This window comes from Micromys minutus (genome assembly GCF_963924665.1).
Source record: "Micromys minutus genome assembly, chromosome: 1".
NCBI lineage: Eukaryota > Metazoa > Chordata > Mammalia > Rodentia > Muridae > Micromys > Micromys minutus.
The window spans coordinates 46,105,991-46,131,241 of NC_137969.1; the positions used below are offsets into that span (position 1 = coordinate 46,105,991).

General features: G+C 36.0%; 1 protein-coding gene across 3 annotated transcripts in view; it reads left to right on the top strand.

Moving 5' to 3' along the window:
* USP34 (ubiquitin specific peptidase 34) overlaps positions 1-25,251 on the top strand; it is a 181,468-nt gene that overhangs the window by 76,007 nt on the left and 80,210 nt on the right. For all 3 annotated transcript variants that reach the window (XM_080920351.1, XM_080920352.1, XM_080920353.1), the window contains exons 24-34: positions 1,492-1,591; positions 2,077-2,236; positions 4,965-5,091; positions 5,207-5,354; positions 9,278-9,378; positions 9,580-9,789; positions 11,688-11,813; positions 13,593-13,715; positions 13,845-13,928; positions 16,181-16,267; positions 23,835-24,035. In XM_080920351.1, coding sequence (XP_080776477.1) covers positions 1,492-1,591; positions 2,077-2,236; positions 4,965-5,091; positions 5,207-5,354; positions 9,278-9,378; positions 9,580-9,789; positions 11,688-11,813; positions 13,593-13,715; positions 13,845-13,928; positions 16,181-16,267; positions 23,835-24,035 — 1,467 coding nt within the window. The remainder of the gene's footprint in view (positions 1-1,491; positions 1,592-2,076; positions 2,237-4,964; positions 5,092-5,206; positions 5,355-9,277; positions 9,379-9,579; positions 9,790-11,687; positions 11,814-13,592; positions 13,716-13,844; positions 13,929-16,180; positions 16,268-23,834; positions 24,036-25,251) is intronic.

Sequence of the window (25,251 nt, forward strand, 5' to 3'; positions counted from 1 at the left end):
ATGCCTATTCTTTTATTCTCCTTGCAGATCTTGGAAAAGATAATCATGTATTTTATGAAAGACCTAATTTTTGTAAAATTATTGACTTAATTTGCATGTGTCACACTTTTGTTCATATGGAAGACAGAGAATAGCTTACAGGATTTGACTTGCTTCTTCCATCACATCCTGGGAATCTAAATCAGTCCACCAGATTTAGCAGCAGGCTCTTTTTTTTACTGAGCCATTTCACTGTCTCTGCTATAGCTAAGCTTTTAGCGTCTCTTTATAGGAGTACATACTAGTAAATAATATATAGTGGATTTTCTTCTCATACAATCTATATAGATCATTCATTATAATTAACTGACTTCACACTTCTATAAATTTGTAGTCTTAGCTTTGGCTTTAAAATGTGCTTCTTCTCCAAATTGGATGGCTGCAATGCATTTGAATGATTGTTATTATATTCTTCTAATATAAACTGTTATTCAAGGGTATTTTTTGTTGCACATTTTTCTTGTTACTTGATTAATTAATATCAGGAGAAAGTAGTTAATAATCTCTATGATATAAAGGACAAGTTTAGAGCTGGCGATTCAGTTGGTAGAATGGTTTCCCGGTAAGCACAAACCATGGGATTCACTACCAGAACCACATAAACCAAGCAGGCAAAGTGGTACACACCTCTAATTTCATTATTTGGAAGTTGGAACCTGGAGGATCAGGAATTTTGGTTAATTCTTGGCTCTGTAGTGAGTTTTTTAGGCTATTCTAGATCAACCCGAGATGTTGTCACACAGTGATAATTTTGCTTGGTTATGATATGTACTTTTCTATCTTTCTACTATTGCTTTTGTCTGTCTTATGATGGTGAGGCTTGTTTTGTTAAGGTTTTTCTTAACACCAGTATTAGTAAGTTTAAATTTACCAATTTCATTATAATTAGATAGTTTTATTTACCTAATTAATAACTGTGTTCTGGTGGCTGATAGTCACTCAGGCTATTAGCTCATCCATTGGAAGACTATATCTCTGACTATTGTGAGGACTTTCACTTCAGCTGTTTCTACACAGCCTTTAGCAGAAACATTTCTTTCATTATCTCAGAGCATCACTAATTTGAACGATAATTTGTTTATCGTATACACAGACTCTTTGAAAGTGGTAGCTTAGTTTACCTTCGAAGAAAAGCATTGACGCATTATGTTAAATTATTATTCTTTTGTGACGTTTTATATAATTGAAGTTTTCATACTGTATAATTTATTAAGCATAATACTGTTTTCCTGCTTTATAAGTAAATACAATTGACTGTAAAAGTTTTTATTAACTGAGGAAATTTTTAAGCTTTTGTGGATTATCGTTTTATTAATGTCCACATACTATAAATTGCCCTCTTAATACTTTATAAATTATTAAATTTAGTGTGTAATTTTATGTTTGGTATTTTAATAATAATCTCATTATTTAACAAATAAAAATTTAAAATGTTTGCTCTTTATTTTTTAGCTATGCGGTATGGACCAATTTTGGGGCATTGCATTACGAGCACAGTCAGGTGATGTTAGTCGAGCAGCTATTCAGTATATTAACTCCTACTATATCAATGGTAAGTAATATGAAATATTGTTTAAAAATTGAATTTAAATTTAATAAACTTTTAAGACTTCTCTTTGTATTTGTTTCTTTAAAACTTTTTTGATACTTTTATGTTTATAAGTGTTTGTGCGCATGTACATATGTGTGCCATATGTGTACAGTGCCATAGATGCCAGAAGAGGGCCTCAGATTCCCAGGAACTTCATTTACAGATGGTTCCTGTGGGTGTTGGGAATTGATCCTGGGTTTTCTGGACCATCTCCAGCCTGTGTTTCTTTTTCTGAGACTCAGTTTTGCTATTTATCCCAAATTGCCTAGAATTCTCAATCCTGCCTAAGTTTCCTGAGTGCTGGGCTAACAGACATGTACTACTGTGGCAGTTCTAATAAGTTCTTTTTTATGCGAGGAGATTTGATTAAGCTTCAGTTTGGTTCATTTTCTTTATACAGATCAATAAAGATGTAAAAGTGTAATGAATATATATCTGGGTTTCAGGTAAAACGGGTTTGGAAAAGGAACAAGAATTTATTAGTAAGTGCATGGAAAGTCTTATGCTAGCTTCTAGCAGTCTTGAACAAGAATCACACTCAAGTCTCACAGTTATAGAAAGAGGATTGCTTATGCTGAAGACACATCTGGAAGCATTTAGGAGAAGGTAATTGTTACTGTTACACTGTACTCTATGAATAAATGTCAGTATTCATATTGTTAATATGTCTACATGTATTCTAAAAGTTCTTATTATGGGCACGTTGGAAACATTGTACTCAGACTAGGTGGGTAGTAATGGAAATAGTTGGTGTAGAAACTTAAGTGTCATTTGTTTAACAGGCACTATAATTTCCTCATAAATAATCCAATTTAAAATCTTTAGGGTTTCAGCAGTTATGCATGAATCAGATACTCAACAATTTCATTTCTACTGAGGTATTATGACTGAAAAGGCAGGAACACCAACACTGAAACAGCTTACACTACAACTCTCCCCAGCAACATCAAATAATCTTTCATATTTTATCAAGTTGAATCATTTGTTTCATTTGCTGTTTTTTTTTCTTCCTGGACTAGGAGAGAGTATTTTAATTTTGAATTTCCATTTACCATGGAAACATGACCAAAAATTTCTGTGTTAATGAATATCTGTATAATTAATTTAGACATACCCTGTGTAATACAGAAATAAAGCAAATTAACATTTATGAATATATCAACTGAAATGAAAGGTAAGTAGATAGTTTTAATTACAAAATTCTGTTTGTTAAAAGTCATTTAACGATGAGTATAATTATAAAAGTACTAAGAACTGTGTTGAAAATTTGTTAAAATTATAACTTCTTTCAACTTCAGATCTTAGTTTGATAGTTATAAAATCATGTACAGTTTATATTTTGCCATTTTATTTAACTGTAAGGACTATTGAATAGTAAGATAATCCTACATATTCTTATAACCTGTTCACATGGCTTGAAACACTTGCGCAGTTTAAAATTGTTTTATGATTACAGATTGTAGAAATTTCCTGAATTCCTTGTGTTTTTAAAGACTGTATAAGAGAACTCTGGAATTTTTGCATTGGAGCCTTTACTACTTTACTTTTTACCTTTACTACTTTAGAAAAATAAAAATAAGCAAATGTTTTGGTTTCATTCAAATTAGTTAAAAAGTCAAACAAACTTGTATAACTCTAAGATACCATAGGAAACAAAAGTCTTTTGTAATTGCTGTTTCCTATCTGACATGCTTGCCATTGGTGATATACTAAATTTTTGTAAAAGAATTTTGTGCTTTGAAGAGCAGCAAACTGGCTTGGTAACACACATTTGTAGGTCCTGCACAGCATAATTTTACCAATACTTAGTTCTTGTTTGCAAAGATTCAGTCGTACACTTCCTGAGTTTCTAGTATCTAAGTCCAGCACCTTGTCTTAAAGATATCTTTCATTTATATCTTGATTTATTTCATGCTAAAATTAATATTAAGTCATGAAAACATCTGTGAAAAACTAGGTAACTATGAATTGTATAAAATTGCATTAAAAAAAATCTGTAGCAATAGGCTAAAAGTTATATATTGCCAAGCAGATCTTATCTTGTATCTTTGTATATCAGGTGTTAAATGTGCTTAGTGTTACAGATTTGAAATTATGCAACATGTAGATAAAAAATTTTGAAATAACTTTTGTATAATAGTGGATAATAGTAATATCTTAAGAAAATGGTTTAATTTCAGCAGCCATTTTCATTCAAAAGTGGTTTTCTTTCTCAGGAGCAGTAGGCAATATCTGGAAACTTTCTTTCTCGTGGTTTTTGTTGTTGTTTTGTTATCATACCTGGGGGCAGAATGTTGTGTTGACTTTGAGTGGTAAACTCTTGAGGGTGTGTAAAGTAGCCTGTGGATTGCCTTCAGGAACAACATTAATAAGCTCAAGATGTAAGTGGACATTTTTTTTTCAACCAAGGTTGAAGAGTAAAAACTTGGAAATGTGCAGTAGAAAGCACTCTTTAATTACTCTTTAATTACTTTTGACCAGTCATAGACCTGGATATTGTTTCAATTCTAGGATAGAATGTTCATCCTTTTATTTCAGAATGCCTGGTTAGTTTTTTTTTTTGTTTGTTTGTTTAAGTTGTTTATTTAAAATTCAGGAACACATCTTCCACAACTGGAGAAAATCGGAGAATTTTCAAGTATTTAGTATATGTCATGCTAGCTGACTTTGGGTGTGCAGGAGATTCCTTTTAAGAACATTTTATCTATGAGCATTTTGTTTACATGTATATATGTGTACTGGGTACATACGAAGGTCATAAGAGGGTGTCAGATCCACTGGAACTCTAGTAATGGGATAGTTTCAGCCTCCCTGTGGGTGATGGGAATTGAGTCCTGGTTTGTCTGGAGAAACAAGATCACTCTAGCTCACTAAAATTAGTCTTTCAATCCAGTTTATTTTTCCATTCTTGGGTGAATCCAATCTCATATTCTGAGAAACTGGTTCATATAATATTCCCATATTTAAAAATATTTGTGTAGAATGTGTGTGTCTGTCTGTCTTTATCTGAGAGTATTTCTTTAAATCTCTTTATGTTTTTGAATGTAAAAATGATAACCTGGTATTTCATTATTCAGTTACTCTTGAGTTCTGGGTTAGTTTCCTCCTGCTTCTCTGCCCACCTTTTAAATAATTGTTTTTAGAATGGGATTTTTTTCCTTCAGTAAGTTTTTGGGAGTTTGTTTTAATCATGAATTCTTAGCTGTTTTCATTTAAGTTCAAGTCACCCTGATGAATCTAAAATTTGTATAACTTATGGAATTTTCCATTTTGTAAAATATTAAAAACTACTGTAACATTAAAATACTCAAAATGGTCTTTCTGTGTGTTGTAGGTTTGCATATCATCTGAGACAGTGGCAAATTGAGGGCACTGGTATTAGTAGTCATTTGAAAGCACTGAGTGACAAACAGTCTCTGCCTCTAAGGGTTGTATGTCAGCCTGCTGGACTTCCTGACAAGGTATTTATAAGGTTTAATTCCTGAATTTGGTAACTTTTTTTTTTATTCACATCTTTGATGAATCATTTGGGTTTGGTTGTTAGTGATGTTTAATTGGGTACATCTCATATTTCAGATGACTATTGAAATGTATCCCAGTGACCAGGTAGCAGATCTTAGGGCTGAAGTAACTCATTGGTATGAAAACTTACAGAAAGAACAAATAAATCAACAAGCTCAGCTTCAAGAGTTTGGTCAAAGCAGCAGAAAGGGAGAGTTTCCTGGTAAGTCTCACACTTAACATGCTTATACCATTTTAGGCTTCATTGTGTAACAACTCAATCCATCTTGTCTTGCTCTTACATTTGCTTAAATTGTAGGGTGTTTTGTTGTTGTTGTTGTTGGTGGTGTTTTTTGTTTTGTTTTATTTTAATTTTGAAAATGGAATCTTTACTGTGGAGTCTAAGCTGACCTAGACTTTACTGCATATTCCCAAATTAGACTCGGATTCTCAGGAAATCTCCTGCCCATGCTTCAAACATTCTGGGATTATACATGTGAGCTACCAGATAAGCAACCTAAATCTGTTTGTCACTGATCTGCAAACTTATGATCTGGTTATAAAGCATAAGATCAGAATCTGGTGAGGGCTGCTTTCTCCTTTCAGTACAATGTATTGAATGTTATTCTTTAACATTTCAGAAAAGTAGAAAGTCAAAAGGAAAGAAACCTAATGTTTCTTCTAGACCTTTGTATAAGTATTAATGCATTTGTAATGGTTTTCCTTGATGTTCTCGACTGCTCCCCTATATTTCCAAACACCATTGCATGAAGAAATAAATTTCAGCGATATTTTTGTCTGGGAATATAAACATTTAGACCATCATAGCAATTTTAAATCTTTAGTGACCTCAGTAGCTACTTCCCATGATCCTTGGTTTCATTAGGTGTTAATGTGACAATGGCTTTAGGTGTTATTTGGAGGCATTTTTTTTTTTTTACAGGATTCTTTTCAGGCTTCCTAGAAGTAAGTTTTGTCTGTCTATCATCTTTATCATGATGTAGCTATCATTTATCTGTTATATATGTGAGTATGTACATGTCACAGTGCACATGTGGAGGTCCAGGGACATGTAAAAACCAGTTTTACCTTGTATGCTCTAGGAATCAAACACAGCTCATCTGGCTGACCACAATGCATTTATGTAACAGCTTTCTCTTGGTGTCTCTCCAGACTTTTTGATGTAACCATAAAGACGATTTGGGATTTGATGTGATAAACACTTGTAATTGTTGATGGATTTCTAGTCTTTTGCTGCTTGTAATCTAGCTTTATCCAATTTGTTTGTTTGATCTAGAGGTTTTGGATCAGGGATGCTTGATAAGTGAAGGATGCATGTGCTTAAAAAAACTGGAAAATTCTGAAAATGGAAACATTTTTAGAAATAAGTGTTGTTCTTTATATGTTTATCGATGATACTGAAGTAATTAAATTTAGCCAAGATATTGTTAATTTGAAGACAGCTATATAGAGTGGACCCGTATCCTGAACAGGCATACACACGAGCAAGTTTGCAATCGTATAGGAGCCCCCTCCCACATGTACTCATGGAGACATTCTTGGACTGACAGACTTAAATGGCTGTATATAAAGAATACTATGTGAAATTAACATAAAATGGAAACTCACGTTGCCCAGATTAAGAGTGAGATCATTTCTGGAAGCTCCCTGTTTGTCTTTTTTCTAGTAAAGGGCTTTCTAGTGTCTTTGAACACTGGCTTCCCCTTTGAATTATTACTCTGGACATTTCTTACGGGTCTGTATACAGCATATACTAGTTAATTGATTTTTATTTTTTTTTTTGGTATTATGGTTTGTTTAAAACAGAATCTCATTATCATATTCACTGTGTAGGCCAGGCTTGCCTCAGGTTCCGAGATCCACCTTCCTTTGCTTTCTGAGAGATGGGATTAAAGGTGTTCTCCATATTACCTGGCCTCAAAGTTATTTTAAAGTATTTTTATTAGTCCTACTTATGTGTATATATATTCTGGGGGTGTAGCTCATACCAGAGCTTGCTTGTGGAGGCCAGAGGATAGCATGTGAAAATCTGTTCTCACTTTTCAACCATGTTTGTTTTAGTTATTGAATTCAGAATGTCATGTTTATTAGCAAGCACTTTTTATATACTGACCCCATAACAAGTTTTATTAAGGATCTATTTCTTCTGCATCAAAATATTATTTTAAAGGGATCTTAATTTTTTTTTTTCCTGCTTGGTAGTCTGTGCATTACTGTCAAACTCAGAGCAATTTCTGCCTCAGTCTCATGAATGCTAGGGCTATAGGTATGAGTCACCATGTTTGGCATGATAATTTTTTTTTAAGGCAAGAAATCTTGCCACAATTAATTGTTAAGCAATTCTTAGGCTAAAAAATGTCCTGTAGAGATGAGGGCTCTAGCTCAGTGGTAACAAACTTGTTTTGCTCAGGGAATGAACACCTGAGACCCTAGTTCAATACCTGGGATGTCCACCTCTTTCAAAAGAAACCTTTGAAACCTAGCAAAGGCTACGTGTTAGTTTAATTATATGGCATTTTATACTCTAGCAAAGAAAATTGCCAGATTCAATCTTAGTGTTAGAAATGAATGTTTCCTGTATTAAATCTTCTTGTTATAAAGTGGAAAAGAAATTGACAACTATTATGTACTATTATTGGGGTTGTGTTTGGTATAGCACTTGCCTATAATGTGCAAGGTCCTGAGTTTTATCCCCAGCCTTGCTACCACAATCAAAATAGAAATGTTGTGTCATTATGTAAAGAAATGTTGCATAATATGTTTTATTCATTACTCTTGAAAATAGTTGCTTTGTACTCTTGAAATAGTTTCTGTCTTAATAAAATTGAAGATTGGTGTTTACCTAAGTGTAGCATTCCTGTTTCACATGGCTGGTGGTTTGACCTCTGAATCTGTCATCAAGCAGACACTGACACTGGATAAAATTAGGCAATGCCCTTTGTGTGTAGTGGCACATGGTTATAAGCTGTATCAGGGACCTTGACTTCATAGTGAAATCTATTTAACTTATTTAACTTAAAGCAAAACCAAACAGTATTGTTTAATTAAATTATGTTACATTTAATAATTCTGTTTTTTCCCAATTAAGCATTATTATTATTAATTATTATAATACAGTCATTGACTATATAGTAATTATTTTTAGTGTCTACTATGTTTACAGTGTCCACTAGTACGTATGGGAAAAAGAAATGTGCCCCAGTTGAAACTGAATTTTTGTTTTTGTATTTTGTTGAAGAAAGACATGCTTTAAAGAAAAATAACATAGCAGAAATAATAATGGGGTGGGTGCTCTGACATTCATGCTTAGACAGAAGCTCTCATTTTGAGTACCTTGAGGAAAATCAAGTTATGTGCCCTGTGAATTCCTGGGGTAGACATTATATTTCTTTAGGTAGGGCAGCACATTTTACAGAAAGAGCAAGGAACTGAGCAGGGCAGCACACAGTTTTATCAAATCACTTGGGAGGAAGAGGTAGATTTATCTCTGATTTCAAAGTCAGCCTGGTCTACACAGAGAGCTGTAGTCTACCCTCGCCTACATTGTGAAACGCTGTGTCAAAAGTATGGAGTAGTAGCTGAACATGGATTGTGCAGTGGAGACGGTGATGGGAGCTGAAGTCGAGGGATAGAACTGCTGCAGCAGACTTTCAGGCATTCTTAAATCATTGACAGACTCACTGGTCTTTTACTAGTAGGCTGTTGAATAATCTGATAGATCTTAAAGGATGTATTTTTTTTTCTCTTTGCCATGTTTTGTTTTGTTCTTGTTTGAAGATATGGGGTGCTCAGTTAAATACTGGGTGTGTGTGTGTGTGTGTGTGTATGTGTGCGTGTGTGTATGTGTGCGTGCTTGCTAATGCATTCAGTAATTTGGGGGAAATGCAGTGAGTTCTAGAAGATTCTTGCTATCATGTTATAACAAGAAAACACAGGGGTTGCTTTCATTATGTTCGTGGAAAAAAAAAGATTTAAGACAATAGATCCCACTTAGGAAGTATGCTTACTCTTGGCTTCTCAGGAGTTGCATATTTAAGTTTTAATGAACAGTGAATGTTTTGCCCTGTTGTACCATTGTTATCAAATGACATTAACAGTTTATTTCCCTTTTTTGTTGTCTTTAAGGTGGCCTCATGGGGCCTGTCAGGATGATTTCGTCTGGACATGAATTAACAACAGACTATGATGAAAAAGCACTTCATGAACTTGGTTTTAAAGATATGCAGGTACATACATAAATTGTAGTTGGATTTTATTTATGTTTCCCAGAAAGTTAATAATTGAAGTCTAATTAAATAGTTTTAAATACTATGCATTAAAATTATAAATGGAGCTATATTATACCTCAATTTTATTGTTTGCTTAGATAAAACACTTTATATATTTTTTCTTTTTCTTTTATTCCTCCACCTCTCTCTCTCTTTTAGATGGTATTTGTTTCTTTGGGTGCACCAAGAAGAGAAAGGAAAGGAGAAGGTGTTCAGCTGCCTGCATCTTGCCTCCCACCTCCTCAAAAGGACAACATTCCAATGCTTTTGCTGTTACAAGAACCTCATTTAACTACTCTCTTTGATTTATTAGAAATGCTTGCTTCATTTAAACCACCCTCAGGAAAAGTGGCAATTGTTGACAGTGAGGTAATGCTCAGATTTGTTTCTCATAGATTTTATCTTTCTTTTGAGATATTAAGAAACAGTTTTCTAATCTTTTAACAGTGAAGCCCAGGAGCCTTTTTTCCTTGTTTAGGTTTTGTTTCTCAGGACAAGGTTTCTCTGTGTAGCCCTGGTAGTCCTGGAATTCACACAGAAAGAGAGAGGGAGAGATCCTCTTGCCTCTGCCTCCAAGTGCCTTTACCGACCAGCCCAAATATGTTTTTTTTTTTTTTTTGGGGGTGGGGTGGGGTGGGGTGGTGTTGTTTTGCTTTGCTTGCTCAGGAATCACTTGTTTGTTGGTTAGTTACTAACAAATTAATATATTTAAGCTTAATATGACCTAGGCATACTGTAATAAAAGTGTTGTTTTAAAGTAGTAGATTTTAGACTTCATTCAATCAGTTGTGGGAGATAGTGACCTGCCTTCTAAGGAAGCTAATATAAATATTTTTCAGATAAACTAGGTTTTAAGTCAAAAAACTGCCATTCAATTAATTAGGGAAACCCTCGTAAAAGAAAACCACATGTATGGTTTCTGTGAGACCATCCCAAATCTAAGTTAGAGGAATGAGAAGGAGCTAGTTATGAGGACAACATGTAACAGTCTCCTATTTTATTATTGCTGTGGGTTGTTTTGATGAAAATCTCACTTAATGTTGTGCAGTCTAACCTTGAACTTGGAGCCCTCCAGTCTGAGCCTTCCCATTGGTGTGTTACAGGTGTATGTCACACAGCTAATAGTAGTAGTCTTGATCTTGCTTATTTGATTCCTTTTCTGCTGAACAACGAGACCACAGCACTCTCCACTGTGCTTGTCTATAGAGTTTTCTTTTAATCCAATAGCTTTGATAATGACTAGCTTAAGGCCTTCATTATTCATTTTCCTTTTTAAGAATTAATTAAATTGTATTCATGTTACATTTCTATCATCACTCCTCTACCTCATCACCCCCTCACCGAATCTTTACCCCCACCTCCTCTCCTCTTCTGAGAGGATGGAAGCCTCTTTTTGGTGCAACAAGTTTCTGTGGAGCTAGGCATAGCCTTTACTATATTCAGAAGATGCATTAGTACTATGGTGAGAATATGAGATCTTTCTCTGCGTAGTTCATAACAGTGCTCAGGCGACAACATGGAAGGTGTACTGGAGAAAACAGACTGAAGGCATCTCCACTACATAAGACAGCAGCAGTGCTATAGTGGGCAGTGGATGGAAACTTACTTTTTAAGTGTGCTTTTGAAAACTTTATTTTTCTAGTCTTTATTTGTTCACCATTTTCAAGTTAAGTTTTATCAGATGATAATGACAAAATTCAGGTTCATTAAGGTTTGTGCTTTTCCTTAATCACTTCACAGATAGGTCAGAATTTAATTTAGTGAGTCTTTGTTGTATATAGAATAATAATCTGCAAAGGAGAAATAAGGAAGTTATGGAAATTATGAAACAAATGGTTAAACTTCTATTTCAAAAGTTGCCGGAGAACAATGAACAGCCAATATAAAATATGTCAAGGGGCTGAAGAGATGGCAGAGCAGTTAAAAGCACTGGCTGCTCCTCCTAAGGGCCTGAGTTTGAGCTCCTACTACCCACATGGTGGCTCATGACCTTCTATAAAGGAATCTGACGCCCTCCTCTGGCATGTAGGTGTACATGCAGCAAAGCTCTCATACATGAAAACAAACAAAAATGGTTGACAATAAGTAGAAAAGTACCTAATTTGTTCATTTTCTAGAATACATTTACCCTGAGAAACACAGTATTAAATTTTCAGACTGTTTTTAAAGTGAGAGTAGGAGATTCTAGCAAACAGTTTTTAAATTGATGTTAAATTTTTTATTTATTCTGATCAATCTTGATAATATACTGTTCTTATTTTATGTAGAGCTTAAAATGTGAAGAACTTCATCTTCATGCAGAAAATCTTTCAAGGCGTGTGTGGGAGTTGCTGATGCTTCTTCCTACTTGTCCAAACATGCTGATGGCATTCCAGAATATCTCAGATGAGCAGGTGATCCTAATGCTTTGTACCCTCATGGGCAGTGTTTGTGTGCATACGTACAAGGAGGGTAGAGGTCATTCTTGGATAGAAGCAGCAACAGCAGCATCTTCACCCCATGGGTCCCCCCATGTCTTTTCGCTACAGTGACCCTTGTGTTGTGTGTATTCTCCTTTCTCTGTCCTCTCAGTGTCACTAATACAGACATGTGACAGCTATGCTCAGCTTCTTCAAAGGTTGCTTGGGACCCAATATGTTCTGATTGAGCCATCTCACCAACCTCCTTTTGCTAACTTAATAGGAACAAATGTCAGTTTAAAATCCATTTGTTTCTAAAGTTACATAACATACTAAGTAAATTACAAGTGATCTTTTATTAAATTGTCTTTAGAAAAATAGGAATTTGCCTTTTTAAAAGATTTTTTTATGTGTATGAGTGTTTTGCCTACATGTATATCTGTGTACCATGTGTGTGCTTGGCACTGCAGAAACTAGAAGAAGGTATTGGGTCCCCTGGAACTGGAGTTAATGAATGACTGTGAACTGCCATTTGGGTGCTAGGAATTGAATCTGGGTCCTCTGCAAGAGAATAAGTACTTTTTTGAGCCATCTCTCCAGCCCCACAGGAGTGTTTTTATTGATGAGGTGTTTAAAAACTTGTATGTTTTGAATATTTCCTCTTGATAACAAAACAAGTAAAATTGAGATAAATATAATGTGATTAAGTGACATCCATCAGACCTTGTTTTAGATTGTTATACAGATCCAATGACAGAATTGAGAAAACAAGGCAACAAATGTAATACATAGTTAATGTTTCTTTTTAAGTATCAAATTACATATAGTAAGTGTTGGATATCATTGTAGAATGCCTTTACAATGAAGGATTACTTTCCTAAATATTTATACTATTTTTTTCAATGATATATCCTTGAGTATGTATGTGGAATGCACATGAGTGAAGGTCCATATGGAGGCAGAAAAGGGTGTTGGATACCCAGGAGTGGGAATTACAAGTTGTTTAGCCATGTTCCATTGGTGCTGGGAACCACACCAAGAGCAGTATGTACTCTTAACAGTGTAGTCATCTTTCCATCCCCCTTTGAGGGATGGGAACATTACCTACCTCCTTTGGAGCCTGAGACGGAGTATGTAGCCTTGGTTGGCACAGAAATCACCACATATACTAGGTTGTCCTTGAACTAAGAAAGATCTACCTTCCACTGCCAAGTACTGAGATAAAAGGTGTGTGCCTCCACACCTGGCCCAAGAATGCTTTCTTAAAGGTTCCATAACCAGGGATTTCTTCAAAGATCTATTGTAAGACTCATATGTAATGAATACAAAAACAAATGACTTACTGTTACATACCACCAACTGTCTGATATGGCACATCATCATATGAGTTCAGAGCATATGACTTCTTAAATTACTTGAATTGAAAAAGACTTGGAATGTGACTAGTGACCACTTGAGTAATAACATTTTCAGATTCACATATTATGCAAGCATACGCTCATATATTGATTGCAGAAATAGCAATTTTCTAATTTAATTCTTTTGCTGTGCTTTTTTGATAAAATTTTTTTATTTTAATAATATATAATGAATAGTTAGTGCTTTAAATATGCTGCCAGTACCATTTCTGATCCTTGTCTTTTTATATTTTGATGTTTTTTAAGTGAACAGTATTTGTGTTTTGTGCTACTATTCATTTTGATGAGTTTTAGAATTTAGAGAATTATCTAGGAAGTTGTCTTTTTAAACCTGTTTTTCTTTTTGTAATTTAAGAGCAATGATGGACTTAATTGGAAGGAACTTCTCAAAATTAAGAGTGCTCATAAGTTGTTATATGCTCTTGAAATTATTGAAGCACTGGGAAAACCTAACAGAAGAATAAGAAGAGAGTCAACGGTAATTACAGATCCAGTATTATCATTAAAGTCTTTACTCTTCCAGAATTCCGAATCATACTATTATTTAATTCTAGCGTAATTTTTTCTCCTGATAACCTTCCTTATTTATATTTTCCCTTTCTCACAGGGAAGTTACAGTGATCTTTATCCAGATTCTGATGATTCAAGTGAAGATCAAGTGGAAAATAGTAAAAATTCCTGGACTTGCAAGGTTTGATCATTATTAATTAATTAATTAATTAATTTTGGAAAAGGTTGAGAAAAGTACTTTTTGGGTTCTATAAATCATTATTTTAAGAATATTTTTAAAGATTTATTTTAGTTTTATGTTTTTGAGTGTTTGCTCGCATATATGTAGTGCTTGTGGAGGCTAATGTCCCTCTACATATCCCTTTGAACTGGAGTTACAGATGAGCTCCTTTCTGTAGGAACCTGAGTCCTTTGCAATAGCAATATGTATTCCTTGTAACTGAACCATCTCTCCACATTCATAGGGAGGCAGAGAGTTTATTGCTGTGTGGGGAGTGGTAGCGTGTATACACATACGTTCAATTGCGTGCGTGCGTGTGTGTGTGTGTGTGTGTGTGTGTGTTGTGCTGAACATTATGTAAGGCAGACAGGAAGCTTTTAACTGCTTGAGGGATCATGGTGACTTATAGGTCGTGGACCCTGAATAGTCAGCAGATGCTCCAAGGAAAGGGAGGTGAGAGATGGCAGCCGCTCACTCAAATGCAGTTTATGAGCCAGCTTCGTGATCCCCTGCTTGGAGAGGGTGGGGGTTATTCGAGACCCCCAGTTGATTACAAGATTGTAAAGGACAATGCCAGCAGTAGGGCCTGGAAGTACCAAGGTGATGAGCACCTGTCACCACAGCCTAATGCTCTTAAAGACCTCTGATCCCCATCCAGAAGAGAGACTCAAAAGTAGGGGCCAATGTCTACGCCATGGTGGACACGATTGTTGTAAGTGGTCTCTTAATGTTCAGCAAACCCATACAAGAGGGAGGTTTGTGCCTCTGATCTCGTTGAAGAAACCATTGATGATGTCCAAGTGTCCAAAAGTGTAAGAGCAAAAAATGCCAGTTTTGCCACTGGGACCCAAGATGAGAAGTACATTATTGGTGAAGCTTCAGGTGCCAGCCTATGGTGGTTCATTTTCAGGGTCAGCTTGTTTGGATTTAGAACACCTAGGAAACACAGCCCTTCATATGGGTGTGAGAGGGTTTCCAAACAGGCTGCAATGAGAATGAAAGACTTACCTCCAAAGTGTGACACACTCCCATAGTATGGTCCTAAACTGAATAAAAACATAAGGGGGAGAGAAGCCAGGGGAGTATTTGTTTCTCTCTGACTTCCTGCCTGCAAATCTGCTCCTACCACTATGCCTTTTGGAGCAGAGAAAGAGAGAGAGGGGGATGGAGGGAGGAAGGGTAGGGTAGAGTGAGCAGAGAGAATGAGAGAACATGCTTAAATGACTATCCTCTAGTGTCAGCTTTACACATCCTTTGAGATTGGCCTGGTCTTTGAACTCATCTGTTAGGCTTCACAGAATAGCCTGCAAACCCTAGGTCTACCCTTGTCTCAGACTCCCCATTGCTGTGTTCATAAGCATTTACCACCATGTTTTTAGGTGGGTTTCAGGCATTGAATTTAGTTCTGTGCTTACAAGACAAGGCTTACTGAGTGAGTTTGCCTCTATAGAGTTACTCCTGATTTACTCTTAAAATGTAGGTGAAAAATTACATATTTGCCCTAAATCATAGTAATATTAAGGAAGATTATTTAGTGCTTTGCTACTCCTAATTTCTACCCTAATTTTAGCACTGGTGTTTATCCCATGTCACTGTCAGCATTGTCTCCTCGTCCTCCAACACACATTTAAATTAGGACATCTTAGTATCTGAGGTTCAGTTGCTAAAATTTGAAGTCATGTTTATAAACTATAATAAGAATTTTTAATAATTTCTGAAAATATTTTATGTAGTTATTATTTTTAGCTAGGTCATGGAGGCTCACACCTTTAATCCTAGAACTTAGGAGGCAGAGGCAGGTGAATCTTTATTTTTTTGTTAAAGAACTACTTATTTATTATATGTAAGTGCGCTGACGTTGTCTTCACACACACCAGAAGAGGGCATCAGATCTCATTTCAGATGGTTGTGAGCCACCATGTGGTTGCTGGGGTTTGAACTCAGGACCTCTGGAAGAGCATTGAGCCATCTCTCCAGCCCCCGCAGGTGGATCTTTGAGTTCAAGATCAGCCTAGTCTACAGAGTTCCAGGACAGCTAGGGCTACACAGAGAAACCCGCTTTCACTGCCCCTACTAAATTAATTTTTATTTATAGACAGTGATTTTCAATAAAACACAAGATTTTTATAAATGTTTGCTAAGCCAGCAAACCAGATCGTCATTATTTCATGTAACTAATTTCGTTTCAACTTCACTCTCAAAATTGCTTACAGTTTGTTGCTGCTGGCGGGCTTCAGCAGTTACTAGAAATTTTTAATTCTGCAATTCTAGAGCCTAAGGAGCAAGAATCATGGACTGTGGTAAGTGAGCTGGTTTATCTTGACAAATTATAGTTGTTACCTTATTTTAGTCACTTCTGTCTGTTTCATTGACGACATAACTCACTAAATACTTGATTGAGTTAACTAAGACATAGTAGAAAGGAAAAGTTTTGATAAGTTGACATAGATTGGAATTATGTAACTTAATGAAGCAAAGAGGGAGGTTATTCTTGGTGTATGTAGATTATTCATTGGCTGAAAGCACTTGCCTTGCAAGCCCAATGAGCTTTGTCACTGGACAAGCCCGGGACAAAGGAATGAACATACTTCCACAAAGTTATCTTTGACCTTTGCATACGATTGCCCACCTCTATTACCTGTCTGTGTACATGCAAGCACACACACACAATACAGTTTAAAATAAGCTAATTTGGTTTTGTTGTTCTTTTGCTTATTTTTGGGTTTTTGAGACAGAGTTTCTTTTAGTAGCCCTGGCTGTTCTCAAACTCATTCTATAAACAAGGGTCACCTCAGACTCACAGAGGTTCCCTGCATTTGCCTCCAGAGTGCTGGATTAAAGGTATGCACCACCACTACCGCCCTGCTAGAGTATTTTTAATGTACTTGACATGAATAAGTGCTAAATTTAATTATTTATAAATATTACAAGTTCATGAACATTTATTAGGTTGTTTAAATCATTTATATGGTTTTGAAGTTTTTTCACTTTAGTTTGAGTTGTGTTGTTTCTCTTTTAGTTAGGGTCTCCTTGTATCCCCCAGACTGTATAACTATACTCTGCCCAATGCTGGTCTCAGATTTTGACTCCTTCTGCCTTGGCGCCTGAGATCACCTTGTGCTACTATCAGTCTGGGAGTAGAAGCCCACACCTTTGATCTTACTACTCAGGAGGCAGAGGCACCACCTCTTAGTTCAAAGTCAGCTTGGTCTATAGAAAAAAAGTTTCAGGAGAGCCAGAACTACATAAGGAAACCCTGTTTCTTTTGTTTTTTTTCTAAAGATACATTGATTTCTTTTATGTATATGAGTACACTGTAGCTGTCTTCAGACACACCAGAAGAGGGCATCATATCAGGTTACAGATGGTTGTGAGCCACCATGTGGACCTTTGGAATAGCAGTTAGTTCTCTTAACTGCTGAGCGATTTCTCTAGCTGGAAACCCTGTTTCCAAGCTTTTTTTTTTTAAAGTTTTTTAAATCAATAAAAATGATTTATTCATATATATATATATATATATATATATGTATGTATACACACACACACACACACACACACACACATATATGCGCTACCTGGATGGATGGAACACCAGTGATTAAATATAGGCCTTTTTACATGCCCAAGAAGTCTTTTACCAGTGACTTCTAGCTTAGCAAATGAGTATCTTTTGTTTTGACTAAGTCTGCTTTTATAGTAACAGTACACAAAAAGTGTTTCTAGACCATACTGATTTGTCTGCTATGGCATCAAGAAACTGAAGATAATAAACCTTTTTGTTTTTATAATCTTTTGAAGTTTCAGTAGTTTTTTTTTCTTTCTTTTTTTACATTACATATTTTATCCGCCTCTCAGTTCACCTTCTCTGACATCCCATACCTGCCTCCTTACCCCACCCACCCCACCAGACCTCCCTACTGAGGACTTTAGTTTCTTGAGGGTTAGGTGCAGCTTCTATGACTGAACACAGACCTGGCCAGAAGTTCTCTGCTGTATATGTGTTGGGGGTCTCATATTAGCTGGTGTATGCTGCCTCGTTAGTGGATCGGTATTTGAGAAATCTCAGGGGTCCAGGTTAGTTGAGACTGCTGGTCCTCCTATGGGATAGTCGTCCTCCTCAGCTTCCTCCAGCTTTTTCCCTAATTCAACCACAGGGTTCAGCAGCTTTTGTTTATTGGTTGGGTGTAAATATCCACATCTGACTCTTTTAGCTGCTTGTTGGGTCTTGATAGGCACCTTTTGGTGAGCGCATTCCATAGCTTCAGTAATAGTGTCAGGCCTTGGGGACTCCCCTTGAGGTAGATCCCACTTTGGGTCCTGGTAGTTCTTTCAGACAGGAACAATTATGGGTCAGAGTTTTGACTGGGATGGCAACCCACATCCTTACTTGATGCTCTGCCTTTCTGCTGGAGGTGGGCTCTACAAGTTCCCTCTCCCCACTGTAGGGCATTTTATCTAAGGTCCACCTTTGCTTTCTTGTAGTTTCCTCCCTGCCTCTGGTACATTCTGAAGGGTCCCCCAACTTCCTACCTCCCAAAGTTGCCTGTTTCCATTTTTTTCTGCTGGACCCCTGGGGCTTTAGTCCTTCCCCCCACCCAAGACCGGATCATGTTTGCATTTTCCACACTCTCTCCCCCTTTTCCCCAGGAAGCCCTGCCCCCACTCCCCCACCCCCCATGATTGCTTTCTTCCTCACAAGTGGGATTGAGGCATCCTCATTTTGGCCCTTCAGTTTGTTAACCTTTTTTATTTCTGTGGACTGTTAATGAATACATACCATGCATGTCTTTATGAGTTTGATCTTTTTGTTATATTTCACATAAATGTTGCTCTCTCTCAAAAAAAAAAGAACCCTACTATGTTATTATGAAGTTAAAGTAACATTGCTTTTATATTAGGTAAAGAACATTGCTAGTGCAGTATTCACAACTTTATAATAATTTGTGCAATAATGCTGTCTATCTTTTTGAATTAAATATAAAATAGATCGGTTTTAGTTGAAAGTCCAATGGAGTGTTTGTTAAGTTGTTTTTACTTGTGTTTCAGAGTTACCTTGGTGTAACAGTTGGTCAGTCACCAGATACTACGTTCCTACTTTGTACAGTTGATTCTTTCTCTCCAACCTTTTAGGTCATGGTGTCTACTCACAAATTTAAGATGCAGGGTTTCATGGCAAGTGTCTTTACCCACTGTGCCACCTCCCCTGACCTCCTCAGTTTCCCTTCTGATTATGTATATAGCTTTAAATGTATTGTTTTCTTTAGGATCATGTTGTCTTTTAGTCACAGTCTCCCTATGTTCCTATGAAAAGACAAGCATCTTTTTTTGTGGTATTGGTCATTTTTCATACATACATTTGTGATTGTATATATATATTTTGATACTTTTTCAAATAACCTTTTCTGTTAGGCATGAGTTTGTTAGTTGATGGAGTATTTGTAGTGTTTCCACTTGTGGGTGTTACCAATATGTTGCTGTGAATATGCCCAACTTGGGTCTATACTTAGGAATTTTAATTGCTGGGTTCAGTAGTCATTGTGTTTAATGTTTTAAGAATCAGCCAAGCAGGTCTACCATTTATATTCTAACCAGCTTAGTTTACCTAGTTTGTACACAAAGATCATTTACTATCTTTTGAGATTTTAGCCAGTCTAATACCAGTGAACTAATATGTTCACATGGTTTTGTTTTCTATATTTCTGATGTACTGGTGTATGATTAATGATCTTTCTTTGTGCAAATTGGTCGTTTTCTTAGTTAGGATTTTACTGCTATGAACAGATACAATACCAAGGCAAGTCTTATAAGGACAACCTTTAATTGGGGCTGGCTTACAGGTTCCTTGGTGCAGTCCATTAGGGAACATGGCAGCACTCAGGCAGGCATGGTACAGGAGAAGCTGAGAGTTCCACATCTTCATCTGAGGGCTGCTAGCAGAAGACTGGCTCCTAGGCAGCTAGGGTGAGGGTCTTAAAGCCCACACCCACACCTACTCCAACAAGGCCACACCTTCTAAATTGCTACTTCCTGAACTGAAAGTACACAAACCATCAGTCATCTTGTATCTCCTTTGCATACATGTCATTTCAGGTCTATTGAATGATTTTATTGTTGTTTTAATGTCCACTGTGTGTTTTGGATACTGATTTCTTAGGAAGCAAGCATAAGGTTTCAAATACTTCTGTGCCAGTATGTGGTTAGCTTTTCCTAAACATCTATGCTTGAGTAATGCTCAAGCATGCTAAATATTAAATAATAAAGAACACTTTATTATTTCTAAACACTTTCACTCTTCCTTCCAACAAAGCAACTCTAGGAAACTTGAACTATAAATTAAAGCTTCAGTTAATATAAATTTATGTAACTTTGGAGCAGTACTTAAGTAATCTTTTACATTTTGCTTTGTTTCTAAATGTTTTGATGTTGAAGACTATATGTTAGTAGTCAGTGAGTTTTAATCATTGATATAGTTGAAGTTTTATATGACATACCAGAATTTGCTTATCTACTTGTTAATGGACCTCTGAAGAAGCTATGGATATTCATACATAAGTTTTTGGGGTACACATGTTTTTTGGATATATTCCAGGAAATTAAATCACTGTATAATAATATAAGTGAAATTTTAAATTTATTCAAATCTGCCAAACTTTACCAGTGAAGATCTACTGTAGAACATACTCTACATCCTTACTAATAGTTGCTTTTGATCAAGAGTTAAAATTTGAGACTCACAAGCGCTTCTTGTACACTGTTCACTGGTTCAGTGTTTGCTTATCTTGTATGAGTCCCAGGGGTTCGTCTCCACATCTGCAAGAGCTTTTAAGAACTTTTTATTTTATTCATCTATACATATGGTAAATGTTTTTGTTTTGTACATTGATGGGTTTTGTTGTTTGTTTTTTTCATATATGGTCTTGTCTTGTAGTTCAGGCTGACCTTGGTATGTCATTTTGCCGATTCAGCTTTCTGTGATTTGGTAACCTCCATGCCTGGCTTGACAGTGTCTTTTTAAAGACAGGAGATGTAAATCTGGACATAGCTGAGGATGTTCTTAAACTTTTTATTTACCTCTTTAGTGCTGAGACTGTGGGTGTACACCACCATATCTGTTTTATGCTGTATTGGGAATTGACCTCTGAAATGTGTGTGTGCTCAACAAGCACTCTACTAACTGAGCTACATACTGAGTCCTAAACAATATTTTCCCTCATTTACTTATTCATTACTCATTTAGTTTGTCTATGTTACATGGTCATGCTTGTGCCTTGGCATGCTCATGGAGATTAGAGGATAATTTAAGATTAGAGGATAATTTAAGAGGACCTACTCTGTGAGTCCTAGGGATTGAATTTAGGTTCATTGGGGTTGGCGGCAAGCACCTTTACACATGGCCTATTTCAGCAGCCCAACAGTATCTTCTAAGAGATGCTTCTAATTCCTCTGAAATTTGTATTTGGTTTAGGAAAAATGTATTGCAAGGTCACAATGAGTTTTCCTTCTATGATTTTTCCTTCGTGTGGTGGTGTGTATGTATGTGTATGTTACATGCATGTGTGTTTGCTGGTAGGCTCTCTAATGTACCTGATGTGGAGTCCAGAGGCTAACTTCAGGTGACTGTTGCTTAATCAGGGTTTTTGACTCATTGCCTTTGGAGCTCACTATTTTATCTGGTTAGTTGGAAAGTAAGCCTTTGCATCCAGCATTCTCCACAGCCCCACTCCAGCTGGGTTTCCTGTGCCATGTAATTATACATATAGGCGCTCTATATGCTCATCCACTATACAGATGAGCCCTGAAGATTAGTAACTGGTATTGCTATTACTGAGGGCAGGATGCTTTATGCTGGTATTAATGGAGCCAATTTCAGTGTCTCCTTTTTGTGTCCTTTATTTACCCGGCCTTCTTTGCAGCCCTCTATTTTGTTTTGTAGTTCTCTTTGATATGTGTACTGTTGTTATATTGCATTTTGGATTAGCTTCTATATGTGAAAGATAAGATTGAATTAGTTTACTGACTTATATAATATACATTTTACTAACACCATTTGTTGAAATATCTTTTATTTAAATTATATTTATGAGAATGTGAAGTTTAGTCACATGGTATTACTATTACTGAGGGCAGAATGCTTTTTTTCTGGTAGATAGATGTAAGTTTCACTTAGCACTGCAATCAGGAGAATAGGAGGCCAAGGATTGTTGTAGTAAAATTTCTGAAAATCTTCTCTTGTATGTAAGTGATATTTCAATTTACTTGCTTAAAGAAAGTTTTTTGAGTTCTTATTAGAGCTTAAAATCATTGTAAATTTTATTTTCCATACTACTTACTTTACTAAATAAATATTTATTTTAAATACATTTATAACAAATATAGGATTTTTTGTTAAAATAGCCTTTTGAGTATTTGGAATTCTATGGTCCGAAAAATATCAGGCCTCATCTACATGGCAAATTCAGGCTAGTCAGATCTACATAGTGAGACTGAGTCTTCTTTTAAAAAAAAAAAAATTCACTAGTATAGAGCAACTATATGCAATGTTTTATTTTGCAGCTCCTCTTATTGGTGAGTGGGCTTTTAGGTTTTCATTTTGTTATTGTTGTTATTTTGAAATGACCTTTTTCTTGCCTTGGAACTCACTTTGTAAATCAAACTGGCTTTGAACTCAGAGATCCACCTGCCTCAGCCTTCCAGGTGTATGGATTAAAGCTGTGCATGACCATACCTGGTCCCCTGTTAGTATTTTTAATAATCTTGAAAAATACATTCTTTAGAGCTTATTTTCTCAAAAATCCTGTTAGCTTCTATGAAGAACATTTTATAATAATTCCATGGGAAGTAAATGTGTCGTTTCTAATTTTGTGTGTGTATATATACACCCTCTTACAATTTATATTTAAAAAATAAAATAACAATAGCAATAGTTTTTGAATTGCAGAACTTTCTGTAGTGACCCCTGGGGTTTCCTCTTGAGTCCATGGCAAGTCTAGAACCTGCAGTGAAAAATGGCTGCAAATCAGCATGGAAAAGGATGCCTTTGGTTTATTAATTAGCAACTCTAGCCTTGTGAATTGCATGTAGGATTTAGCTGCCTGTGAAGGGAAGTCTGTTGGAGTAATTTATGTTTCTTTTTTACTGTTTATTCTTTAGTGGGCAGGAGAAGGCTTGAGACAGGGTTTCTTTGTGTATCCTTAGCTGTCCTAGAACTATCTGTAGACCAGGCTTATCTTGAACACAAAGAGATCTTACTGCTTCTGCCTCCTGAGTGCCAAGATTAAAGGTGTGCACTGCCACCACCCTGTGTCACTCTTTCTTTATTCTTGTGGGATGGAAATGAATGTGTTCCCATGGAGTATGCTCAGCTAAAGGCGCAGTTCACTTAGGAACCAATGAATCCAGAGATCAGTGATCATTTGCTAATATTATGCTATTTGTATTACAAATGAATTGGTTTCCCCCTGGTGGGCTACATATATAATTTGTCCCTCTCAATTAAACATAGGCATTGAGTTCTATATGGAGAGGCAAAATTTCAAACAATGATGCTGTGGCTACCAAGGGAATAGTTGAAGGAATCTTGTGGTGGTTGAAATAATTCTGTGAATATATATTTTAAAACTATCATCTTAAATGGAAAACTTTCTTTGTCATCCATATTTATAAACATTTTGTTGTAAAGAATTTCCTGAGAATTTAATTTTGTAGTGGATCATTTTCTTAAAGTTACAAAATTTAAAAAAAATCATATAGCACATTGATGAGAATTTTTTTGTCATAATTTTTTTTGTCTCTTAATTTCAGAGTTATATAGTAGTCATACCTATTCATAAATGAAAATGAATGCTGACATTGTTTTCTCATTCACAGTGGCAGCTAGATTGTCTTGCTTGCTTGCTGAAATTAATCTGCCAGTTTGCAGTAGATCCATCAGATTTGGATTTAGCTTATCATGATGTTTTTGCCTGGTCTGGCATAGCTGAAAGCCATAGGAAAAGAACCTGGCCAGGAAAATCAAGAAAGGCTGCCGGTGATCATGCCAAGAGTCTTCATATACCACGATTAACAGAGGTACATTTGGAAATTAACATTAAATTGTCTAATGGATTGTACTTAAATTTTGAGAAAATACGTGGTATGGTTTTTACAAAGTGAAGAAATACACTAATGCATAGGTGATGATTATGGTACTACCTATGAACCACAGCAATGCCATGATTTGACATTGTAATGACATTTTGGTAATACTTTTCCATTCCTCATTTAACAGGAGTGCACAGTGTACCATTTTAATATGTTATCTAACTTTACAGTTACATGTACTATTAGAACTTTATAAAGTACATTCTGAGTATATCAGAGTGCATTCAGAAATACGTATTTTACCAGAGGAAGTGTGGTAGAAGATGAATTTCATATATGTGTGTTGAAGTGCTAAAGGAAGCCAGGCACCGAACTGTTTACTCCTATGACTGGATGACGAGCATTGTTGGGAGTTTTTAAGGAGTTAGAAGCTTACCAGAAAGAACCTGTTGAACTAGATTTAGTAAAATGAGTCTTTTAGAAAGTTGAAGCCTGGGACTGCAGAGATGCTCAGAGGTTAAGAGTACTTAAACTGTTTTCTAGAGACTTTAATTACCTCTACCACGTAACTCATAACTCTGGCTCCAGGGAGGTCTAATGTTCAACTCTGGCCTCTTTGAGTACCATTTTTGTACACCTACAAAAAATAAAATTTAAAAAGGTGATTTCTTTTCTTGTCAAAAACATCTGGAGCACTATTCATAAACAACAAAGTCCACTATCTAGTGTAACAGGTTATATTAGGAACCCGGGTCAAGGGAAGGATCTTGCTTTTTAGAGATAGAGAAAAATGGTATAAAAATGCGATATCTTTCAGCATAAACAGCTCATGGGCCAGGGGTGGTGACTTACATCTAGGATCCTAGCACCCCAGAGGCAAAGACAGGCAGATCTCTGAACTTTCAACCCAACCAAAGTTACTAGGAAGAACCAACCTGTCTAGAGAGTAAGAGACAGAGATCAGTCATTTTGGTTATATATTCTTTGTTCAGATAGTCATCTCTGTGAGTAGAGAAGTAGAAAGAAAGAGACTAAGATAAATTCTTCCTTAGATCTCTTCCTCATTCTGGCACCCTTGAGAGGCACACCTTATCTGATAACATGTGACGAGTGAATTGGTACAGATAGAGGAATTTGGTGGTGAACATACGATTTAGGAACTATTAGCATAACTGGAAACCTAAAGCATGTTTCACTTTTGCAG